We start from the raw sequence: 12120 nt of genomic DNA on the forward strand, positions 1-12120 counted from the left end.
TCCATCCTCATTGGCTAAGGTTGGCTTCCAAAGTTTGCAGGATTGCTCCGTTTTGAACAAAATGCCTCAAATTATGCACGCAGCATGCGATTTCCTTGAAATTTCACACGCATATTCCAACTAGGCCGAGGAAGAAATGCCACCCTTTTCACATTGGCCTGTTATAGCGCCACCAGCAGGTCTAATTTAGCAAAACACATTTTTGGAACAAAATGCCTCAAATCATGAATGCAGTGTCCGATTGCCGTGAAAGGCCTAAGAAGAAATGGCACCCTTTTCACATTGGCCTATTATAGTGCCACCAGGAGGCCACAATAACGTACCTGACCTGGCGGAGACCTGTGCTCCGAGGAGCACTTTTTCTAGTTTAGAATGCGCTGGCTGCAAAAAACTGTGGCCAGGCACAACCTGAGTTTAACAGCGGCCAACCATGTTTTGGTGGGACCACGCCCTAACAGAGTATTTCTACATTGCAGTATTGCTATTTTTACTTAAGTATAAACAAATTGAGTACTTTTTCCACTACTGATCAGTGTCTAATAAACATATTGTTACTCTTATTCTAATGAATAAGATTTCCTTTGATTCCTTTTTTTTTATTTACAAGGAAATAGTGTAGAGGAGACACTCAATATACTGTACGATCATTTGAAAACACAGTACATACAGAATATGCCTGATAGCACAAAAGTTGACCAAATTAAAGTACTTTTTCTAGTCCCTCCCCAACATTTTAGTCTAGTTTTTATTTGTTGACGAAATTGTCAATATATTTAGTCTTAGTTTTAGTCATCGTACCTTAGTTTTTATTTAGTTTTCGTCTGTGAAAAAAGGTAGTCGATGAAAAATTTTCGTCACAGTTTTAGTCGACGAAATCAACACTGCTATGTGCGCTTATTCTCCACAGTGGTTTTTGGGCTTTGCTTCCGCATCATGGGTTGAAGGCATGGATCACTATTAGCATACGTGGGGCCCGGCCTGAAGACACGCCGGGGCAGGAGACATCAATCACCAGCAGCGGTAGCTAATGGAAGGGATAAGATGGCCCACTGGTCTCATCCCGACAGAGCTGACCTGTTGTCATGGTTTAGAAGGTGTTAACTCTGCGAGGGGCCAACCGAGATCAATATAGACGCTTTCATCCAAACGGCCTCATGTTGCTAGGCGACGGGCCAAATCCCTACACACGCTGTCGGTTGGTTAATATTTTTCTTGCGTTAGCATGGGGCTAACCGCTGTATGTCGGCTCCCATCGAACAGTTTAGTGTTAACGTTAAGCCCTGACTTATGCTTACTGTAGCTGAGCACGGGTGTCGCACACCCGAAAACAGCAGATCTACAAGCTCAGATCTACAAGAAATCTAAAAAAAAATCAGTGTATCAAGTACATTTACTCAAGTACTGTACTTTTGAGGTACTTCTACTTTACTGGAGTATTTCCAATTGTCTATACTTTTACTTCTACTCCACTAAATCTCAGAGGAAAATATTGTTCTCAGGATGGAATATGAAAAATCTGAAAAACACTTTTCATTTAATGACTATAGAGATACTGTGTACCGATTTGTGTGACGTTTGGACAAAATCTGTAGGAGTACTGTCAAAAAAATTGTTTTGCAAAAAGCGTCCTCCTGGTGGCGCTATAACAGGCCCATGTGAAAAGTTTGGGGCAGAGGTTCTGAATTGGCATCCAGGGAGTGTGTGTGCACAGTTTCGCTGCGATCAAGCCAACGGTGTTGGATATTAGCTGTTCCAAGCGGACACACACGGACGGACGGACGGACGGACGGACGGACGGACGGACGGACGGACGGACGGACGGACGGACGGACGGACGGACGGACGGACGGACGGACAGGGGGCAAAACATACTCTCTCGCCATGCCTTTCGGCCTGGCGGAGACAATAATAATAAATAACAAATCATAATAACACCTTTAACGGTTTTGTTAGTCAGTTTGAAACTGTCTATACACAGGTGCTCAGGTCAAGGCTGCTTGCCATTAGTATGAGGGGATGGAGTGATGGAGGAAGGCATGACAGAGAAGCAAACACACAGGCGTCGTTTATCAACGTTGAATTGTGCTGTTGACAAGTGGCTTGGAACCTTGAGGCGGTGGCTGCTTGTTTAGCCCATTAAGACCGGGAACGCGTTTCATTTTAGATTTCTGTGGCTATTTTTTTTTTTTTTTAAGCGTGCAAATGTGTGCAAATCTTTGAATATATATACACTTTTAACTCAAATCTTTGCTTCTGGGGGGGAAGCAAATATTTTGAGATGGGGTCCACGGCCAAATACATATCATTTTGGGTGGTCCTTGACATGAAAAGTGTGAGAACCACTGATTATAGCAAAATACGTATTCTTATTAACTGTTAGGATTTAGAAGACACTTGTAGAATCCCCAGAAGCTCATAGCACGCGCTATGAGCTTGTATATCTGCTATTTTTTAGTATAAAATAATGGTTAAAATGGAGATGCGTTCCCGGTTTCAGTGGGTTAGAATTCATGTATAAATCTCAGGAGTGTCAATGTGACACATTCATGCATATCAGTCTCAATGCCAGTCATGCCATTAATGGTGACTGGTGAATTATTGATTTGTTGGAGAAACGTTTTTTCCGTGGCACAAAATGCAACCTCACTGAGAACTTGACAAAATACCATATATCTACAGGGAATAAACATAGTATACAAGTTAAAGAGGTGGTGCCATGGTTTTGCACTTTTTCTGTTTTTCATGTGTCTATGAGGTTGATAGAACTTCATTAAGCCCCCTGGTGGTGTTTTTATGGTGTTTCTCTGACTATTTTGAGTTTCTACCTGGAGGCTGAAACCTTGAGGGTCAAACGTGCCAATAGAAAAACAGCCCTTTAGTGACATAGTAAAAATATACCCCCTCATTATCATAACACAACAGGTGTGGGCATGAGGAGGAGGAGGGACTAGGACAGGTGGGTGGTGCTAAGGTGTTGGAGGAGGTGCTAAGGTGAGAACCAGGTATACCTAATGATCTGGAGGCGTGTCCACATAAAAACATAATTTTAACTATTTCTGTACACTTTAAAAAAAAAAAATCTTCCTCCTAGTATAACCATAATACCTGATGATTATGTTTTAGGGGGGGGGGGGGGGGGGAATCACTGAAAATCACGGCACCCGGTCTTTAATTAAATGAACACAATAAACCGTGCTCTCTATACAATTGCATTCAATTGAAAACCTGGAGGGAGAAATGGAGTAATGTCATACAATATTTCAAATGAATACAGTTTCTCTGAGTCTGGGACACTAGATTTATAACCAGACACGATGACTGTAATTATGTATGTTTTCAGTGACTCCATCCATATCTGTCCCTCATGTTTGCTTAGTAAACAATCTAATTCTAAGCAGACTCCCAAACATAAGGGCAGTGGGGTGGATAGGGTTAACCACGTAAGCCCTATATACAGTACTTCAAATTTAGACCAATTGCTAAAATAGTCCATCTACAAGCTGAAGCTCACACCGTAACACATTGCGAGCTTGTAGATGAGCTATTTTTTAAATTATTTTTTTAATCATTTATTTGAGAAATTTGAGATTTTGTTTTGAGAATTTGCCCCAAATGTGGACACAGGCTTAATGTGATTAACGTGATTGAATAGGGAACACTACATTTCAGGGTTTCTATGTTGTGGGTAATGGAAGAGGACAGAAGACAGATTTGCATTAGGATATTGGGCTTGGTTGTTGATTTGTTGGGGTTGCTAAAGTTAAGTGTTGATTAGGTGGGATTGGCTGGGATCCAAACGGTTATCCAAGTGCCTTACCTTCTTGTATCTGGGGATAGGGAGCTGTTGTCCCATAAAGATAAAGCAGCAGCACACAGACAGGATGAAAGCATGCAAGAAAATAGGGTGGAGGAAGAAAAAGAGAAAAAAGAAACATAATTTGAAAAGAAAGTCAAAGGTAAACAGATATGCAAGTAAAGATGAAATGGAAAAAAAACATAAAGCATAAGAGGATGGAATAACATTGTTTCTTTCCAAAGTAAACAAACAAACAAACAAACAAACAAACAAACAAACAAACAGACAAACACACAACTCATGACATCTGGAAGATACTTACAGTGTATCATTTGGGTAAATGCCAACAGGCTGCCATGTAATCACAAATGTATTGTTTGTTTCGGCACCGCCACGTTCCAGCCCTTATCTACCGTTCTGTGTGTAACTCCACCAACGCTACACAGACTCACTAACAGATGTAATCCATCATTGTCAAATCCAGGAATGTACAGAAGATACAAATTCATTCTATATTAGAACAGGAAAGTGAGAATTGTTTGTTGCGGTACGGTGATACTTTTCTGCTGGCTGGAGGTACAACCGAGGTGGAGACTAACTAGTCAAGGCCTGTCGCCTGAAAGTTGACGATTCAAAGGGTCAGTCGAAGACCCCCCTCAGTCCACGCACATTATTTGATTCGTCTGTGTTTTTGTAAACATTTTTGTCAACTATTTTCAGTGAGTATTTTCAGGCTCTTATTTTGAAATCTGCCGTTTTGAGAGGAAATACTTCTTCTGTTGCAGCCAAGCTACTAAGACGCTGTTCAGATAACAAGAAATCACAACGCAAGATTTTGGCTAAAGTTCGTATCTATGATATGAAAACCATGTGACTTAAACAATTTACACCGTGTGTTAGACACGTTCAACCTCCGCAGTAGCCTATTAGGTGAGTGAACAACACAGAAATGTGTGTGGTGAGGAAACGACTAAAATTGGGGAGAATTAAAAAAATGATAATAATAAGGCTCAGAATGCAACTACCATAATAAACCAACACCTTCCTTCAATTTATTCTGTGTTTTTTTTTTTTTTTTTTCCTTGTGTTTTTTTGGGAGCACTTTCTCCCCACTATTTGTCAATTCACCATTAATGAGCACATCTGAGATCTGACAGTCCTGAACTCATTAAAGTGGATGGTAATGTGTGCTTTCATGATAACCCCAGAGATGCTTTATTCATATCTTAATTCCTTTAGATGGTGCGTGGTTTGCAAATCAGTGATGATAACATTAACACAAAACTATGTTTATAAGTATGTTCTTTCAATAATATTGCATTGATTTTCTGAAACGGCATAACAGACAAGAAAAGAAATAAGGAGAAATAAAAAGGGACATGAGAAGAATTCAAGAGACTAAATGAAATGAAAGGAAGAATAAGTACATAATATGAATTATAATAAATAAACCTCACATTCCGCAATCCATCAACACCGTCAGTGCCACAAAAATGCATATTGCGTGCAAAGGGGAACAAACCCCCCACAGACAAGGGCACTTGCATATCTTTACCAGGCATAGTGGGGACTCCAATGATGCTAAAGCACTGGTTCTCAACCAGTGGATCCGGGGACCACCAGTGGTCCTTGAGGGGGTTCCAGGTGGTCCCCAGCTAAATGATGGAGAGTTGGTAACCAAATGGACCATTATAGATCTTTAACTCTTGAGAGTGTAAAATGAAACCAAATGGACCCATACGGACGGACCCATTACTTAATTTACAAGAAGTCTCCACAATTACAGAATGTAAAAGAATTGTTATCTCTCCTATGGTACCACATCAATACAGCATGGAATTGTGAACAAAATCTTATCCAAGGACAAGGATAACAAAGCATTCTAAGTTTTGGGTCTGAATGCCCCATAAATAATGGACCTTGAGATGAAAAGGGTTGAAAACATAGAGTTAAAAATAATAGAGAGGGCACCCGAATTCTCCTCCCATCCACTTGCATTGAGTTGCTCACCCAGCGCATGGGCCTGTTTGAACCCTTCTTCCGGGTTGGAAATTTGGTGGGCGAGGCCTATTTGGGGCTCCAAACGCGTCACTTCTGTGACGCGTTTTGCGTCACAGTGACGCGTTTTGCGTCACAGAAGCGCGCAGCCCCGTGCGCAAGCTCGTGCGCATGCTCGTGAGTCGAGCCCATTGGTCGAAACCGTTTCCTCGTTCATGTGTTGAAGCCCCAGGCCTGCACGCGCCTGCACTACCATGAATGGCCAGCATGTTCAATTGGCTTCAGTGAAACCACTGGGTTCTGGGGGCTTGGTTGAAAACCAATGTGCTAAAGAATGAGAAACCATGTCCCCAATGACGTTCCGAGTCAGTCTGTCGAGAGGAAGGTTTCCAACTAAAAGGGCAGTGAACTTTCAGAAGGAGCCAGGAAGAGTTCAAAGGGGAGCTATAGGCCAAAAGTGGGTCCCAAAGTTTCAGGAGAGATCTTTCACTGCCTTTAATACTGAACACCATGAGGGAGAACATTAAACATCTCTTTATACCAAAAGAGTAGCAGTTGGAGGGTTATCTTTAATCCAGTTAATTAAAATCCATCAAAACAATATTTAAGTATGATATAATGAATGAATAAAAATATGCTTTTCTATGAAATGTGCAATGAGGTCATAGCACATTGCACATAATGGTCATACATCAATGACAGTGTTCCACTAGGTGAATGCATTTAATTAAGCTGTTGAAAAATATTAACAAATTGAACAGCAGGGGGTTAGCCCCCCCCCCCCCCCCCAACCAAAAAGGCTTGGCCTGACACAAAATGGATCTTTAATACAGGTGTCGGAAACTTTCACAGGTCAACCTGTGAAAGTTTTAGAACAAGTTTTTTGCCCCTCATCTTTTCATCTCCTTATCTTTCTTTTGGCTAGTTTTTCTTATCTCATGGATTAAAGTTCTCAGACGCAAACGACTGATTTCAGGCATTTGGATTCCGTAGAAGCCAGCATGTATTCTATGGAAGCATGTTGCGCACCCAAAATAGCCTGACTACAAGGCGAAGCCTATCTACAAGGCGACGCGTCCTGAGCTTGTAGATGGGCTATTTTCTGTTATTCGTTATTTCAAGATGAAAGAGTATTTGAAGTGGTCAAACTGGCAATAAAATAAAGAGTGTTTGAAGAGTGTTTGAATTGGTCAAAGTAGCCATAGAATACATGTTCAGATGCATCTTCCATAAAACCCTAAGGGTCTCAGACATTTCACAAAAGCAAAGGTTAAAGCCTCTCAACCTGCAATTTCTTCGACTAGTTGGCTGTTTGTAGAACGACAAGAACATAGGTCTAGAACAGTGGTTCTTGAAATGAATTTCAGAGACTCTGGATTCCTTTAGGGGGGTCTAAATTGACGCTTACAAGTCTGTAACTCTGACAGTGTACAAATGGAACCAAATGGACCCGTTAGGGTCCATTTGGTTCCATTTGTACACTGTCAGAGTTAAAGGGGAATTTAGATTTTTAATAGCTTTTTTTATTTTTATTTTTGTGAGATCTTACATTCAAATAGTGACAGAACACTATGCAAAAAAAAGAATTAAAACAAAAAAAAACGGAAGTCTCGCTAGACGAGATTGAAATCTCAAGATTGAAATCTCGTCTAGCGAGACTTCCGTTTTTTTTGACGGTTGCATGTTCTGTCACTATGAATGTCAGATAAAAAAAAAAGATAAAAAAACTATTAAAATATGTGATCTAGCGCAAGGCCTATTGGTGCACGTTTTAAGCTGTGGCGCACCCCGGGATGGAGTTATGATTTTTTTCTACTGGACCATTCATCCTAAGATATCATAACATCATAGAAACGGTAAGAAAACCGTGGTCCAAAATTCCCGTTTAAAGGGGAGACCGCGACATTTTAAAGTTTGAGAAGGAACTAGAAGGAACACAATTCTACGTATTGTGCTTATTGTTTAGGAAACTAGTGTGGATGGGGGCTCCTTTCATGCTGTTTCACAAATCACAGATTAGGACTTGCGGGCCCTGACAAAATGTTTCAGTCATGAGATTTTACTTGGCTTTATTCCATGTTATCCGCTGTGCTTGTATTACCATGGTGACTGAATGTCCCTACGTGGGATCAATAAACGTCTATCTATCCCTTGCAGCTTTCAACTTCTAACAGTCTGTGATGGAGACCGCCTTTGCGGCCGTAGTTTTCTTTGAAATGTCCCAGTCTTCAGACAGTTTTTGTTTATAAAGACAGGTAGCATTGGCATCAAAGACCTCTTGCTATGACCATGAAATCGTAGCTAATTACTTGGTCTAGTTGTGTGTCCTTGTTGATTTGTTTTCTTGTCTATATAGCAGCAATCCTCAATCCTCATGTAATTAAATAGCCTTTTAGATGGCAGCTCAATCATTTCTATGCAAGCACTTAAAAAATAAAAGTGTATTTATTACTTTAACAACACAAAAGCATCTCTTCTAATAGCGTATAGTTGGAATTAGAATACATATTGGAATAATAAGAGATTTAAATATTTATTATTTATGAAACCCACAGACAGTCCACTTTTATTTGCACTTGAAAAAAAATCTAAACATTTGCTAAATAGACGATCTACAATATATATATAAACTTTACCGACATACTTAACCTCTTTCACTTGCACTTAAAAAATAATTGCCGATCTACTGTACAACCTCACAACGCCTGCGATGCGTTGTTAACATGTTGATCTGCTATTTTAGGTACTTTTGTATGACACTCTGGTACAATGAAGTAGGGTATTAATTTACAAGATTGTTCTTTTTTTTTATTGAAATAATTGAGATACAAGGTTTCTGCAATGATATACTGTATGATGACCATGATTTCTCACAGACTAGCCGCCTGCGGGTCTGGCCAATAGGAGAGGAGTGCTGTGCTGCTGACCATGAAATCGTAGCCAATTACTTGGTCTAGTAGCCTTTGTCTCTTGGAAATTTAATTTAATTGATTTACTTAATGTGAAAATGTTTAACGATAAAATGAACGTGTTGTGTAATGATTTATTTTGTTCTTGTGTAATTTAGGACCAGCAAACATTTAGTCACAATCAAATAATCCTTTAGATATCATGGAGGTCACACATTTCTATAGAAGCACTTCAGTTTAAAGCTGCAATCTATTACCGTCCTACACATGGATTCAAACTCAGGGCTCCCGTGTGAGAAACCAAGACACACCAGAATGCTGCTCCCATTGTGGCTTATTTCTTTAATAACCTTTAATATGGGAGCAGCATTCTGGTGTGCAGATTTTATAGTTTTTTCATGTTGAGTTTTTTGATCCAGCACCCAGCCCAGCAGGACAGGATGTGCGTGCCTTTCGTCACTTTGTGACACCTTTTTCAGAGCCCAAACATGTACCCCCGTTTGGCCATTGGAGATATTGCCAGTGGTGTAAAGTAACTAAGTACATGTACTCAAGTACTTTACTTTCCTCAGTATTTACAATTTTCACCCCACTACATCTCAGAGGAAGATATTGTACTTGTACTCCACTACAATTATATGAAAACTTAAGTTATTAGTTACTTTGTAGATTTGGATTATTCACACAAAAGAAACTAACCAACTTCAGCCCTATTACTGTATATGTATATTTTTCTACATCTACAAGCTCACAATGCGTCGTGATACGACACATTGTGAGCGTGTAGATCGTCTATTTTCAAAATATTTTGAATACATTTTGAACTTGTGAAATGGGACAATCCGCTCATACTAGTGTCGGTATCGGTACAACTCTTAAAAGGCTCCAAATTGTCTAATTTCAGTCATGTGATATTTTCATGTGATGAGCTTTTTTTTTTGTCTATGGCTTAATTTGAACAGCAGTGGAACTGCAAGTCTGCAAACATGGCACAGCTAAATGGAGTGACATTGCAGCAGAGAGCAAAACTGAATGTCAACTCCAAGTATGATCAGGTTTAATGTCTTCTTCCTAATTACGTACTACATCATCTTTATTATCACATCACAGGTTTACAGGTGTAAAACAGTGGGTGATAATTTTTTTGTGCAAGCTCCATCGTTTTTGATTGTTTCCAGAAAGAGAAAGAAAAGAAAGAAGGCACAGCGGGGGTAGGGGGCGGTGTCTCAAAAAAGAGACAATCGGTATCTACATATTAACAGACAGCATATTCATCCAAACATTATGTACATGAGGTTTAGAATTAAGGTGTGTGAGCATAGCAGCTGGTATATACTGTTAAATTCAATTTGATTAAAGTGTCAAATAACAACAATTGTCTCAAGACACTTTAAATGTAGAGCAGAGACCCGACATTGTCCCACCCTGAGCAAGCAATTATTGTGACAGTCGCAACGGAAATACTCCTTAACTGGACCCCTGTTTCTTCCAAGGCTCTAGGAGGGCGGTCATCTGCCTTGACCATGTCGGAGAGAGAGAGAGAGAGAGAGAGAGAGAGAGAGAGAGAGAGAGAGAGAGAGAAGGAGAGATGGAGAGAGACAGAGACTGTTCATGACTTTAGTGCAAGGAGAGCATCAGTGCGTTGTTCACATGGTTAATGATACTGTAAGGTAAAGTCCTCCATTATGTTGCCATCATGATCTAATTTAAAGGGGTTCTAGGCAACTTCAGAGATCAAAAAAAGAAAAAAACTGTTGTCAAACTGTTGAGCTGGGCTGGATTAGTACCGTTGACTGACAACCCTTTCAGCCAATCAGCAGTTTGTTCCCCTTCAGCCAATCAGCAGCTCATTTTCCCCACCACCAGCCAATATGACGCAAGGGGACTTTTGAAGGGGCTATGCCGAAAATAGGTTGCTTTATTCGGATACATACGTGTCACTGCCCGCCCCTGCCGGTTCTCTGAATTTTTATTTTTGTCGGCTGCACTCGGTTCTATTCGGTTTCACTTGAACTCGCCATCTGATTGGCCAACCTTCGCTGTCAATCACAGAACATTGAGCGAGGACGCTGATAGGACAGTTCACACGGACACGGACGTGCACGGACGCACATGCACTTCATTTCATTTACGTCCCGGACAGTCCCGGATGTCAAAACATAAATAGTTGGGAAAATACGGATCAGAAAGAGGACTGTGTTTCAATGCAGGAAAACACCCCAGCATCATTATATATTGGCTGATAGAGGGGGAAAAATGCAAAATATATATATATAAATATTTGTAAAATGTAGGCTTCAAGTTACCTAGAATCCCTTTAAGTTGTAGTTTGCTCAAATCTACATGGAAAAATCGATGATCTACGATTTTACATGGTTATTAATATTAAACTGTTTTTAATTATTATTTTTGCCATGCAGGGTTTAATACTCCCTAGTAAAGCAATGGCCATGTACAGTAGCTACAGTAATTGTTGAAAACAGCGAACCATTATGAAATCACACAAAGCTCGTTCTAATAACTTTGTGTTTGAGTGACGGATGGCGTGATAATCATCGTTCTTGTACTTATCTTTTGAACACACATCTCATTCATAATTGATGCCACCATCATGTCTTTTGTTCTGCTTGAGTGACGTTTTCCCCCTTCGAGTGGTGATTTTGTTCAGAGGCATTGATGTGTGTGTGCGTGTGTGTGTGTGTGTGTGTGTGTGTGTGTGTGTGTGTGTGTGTGTGTGTGTGTGTGTGTGTGTGTGTGTGTGTGTGTGTGCGTGTGCGTGCGTGCGTGTGAAACAAAGCTCACTTTGTGACAAAGTGACTGTTTTGCTGTCAATGGCTCACAAATAGGCCGTTTTGATTTGATTTATTTGCACAACATTTGAGACAGTAATGGTGGAGGAATACTGTGTGTGTGTGTGTACATATACAGTATATATGTATATAAAATAGATAGTGTATCAGTACAATACATCACTTCAAAGGTAAGAGATGTTATTAAATGCTAAGAGGTTGCAGGTGGATGTATAGTGGAGGGTACACAAACCCCCAGAGAACAGAGAGAACTCAAATCCACAGCCAGTGTAATTTCGCTGAATGGGATAAATCAGCCACAGTGTCAGCTTTACGCCACTATACCAGCCATAGAATATCGTGCAGAAACCTTGTATCTCCATATTTCAACTTTTATGTTTTTGCATGCAAAATGTGTTAATATAGCATCACAATAATTTCAACCTTTTATACTTTGGCTATTCAAATATAGCAGATATACAAGCTCATATAGAAGCTCATATACAAGCTCATATTGTGCGGCACCGAGTGCCGCACTATATGAGCTTGTAGATCTGCTATTTTCTTTTTAACGTGAACATTTGTGCAAACCTTTGAATACATATTTTTTCAAGCGAACATTTGTAAC

General features: G+C 40.1%; 1 protein-coding gene across 1 annotated transcript in view; it reads right to left on the reverse strand.

Annotated features, from left to right (window-relative positions):
* doc2b (double C2-like domains, beta) overlaps positions 1-12120 on the reverse strand; it is a gene marked incomplete at both ends in the record, with an annotated part of 149923 nt that overhangs the window by 56242 nt on the left and 81561 nt on the right. The window contains one exon of the mRNA XM_080436351.1: positions 3818-3841. Within this exon, the coding sequence (XP_080292477.1) occupies positions 3818-3841 (24 nt within the window). The remainder of the gene's footprint in view (positions 1-3817; positions 3842-12120) is intronic.

This window comes from Gymnoscopelus braueri (genome assembly GCF_963280865.1).
Source record: "Gymnoscopelus braueri genome assembly, chromosome: 8".
NCBI classification, from domain to species: Eukaryota; Metazoa; Chordata; class Actinopteri; order Myctophiformes; family Myctophidae; genus Gymnoscopelus; species Gymnoscopelus braueri.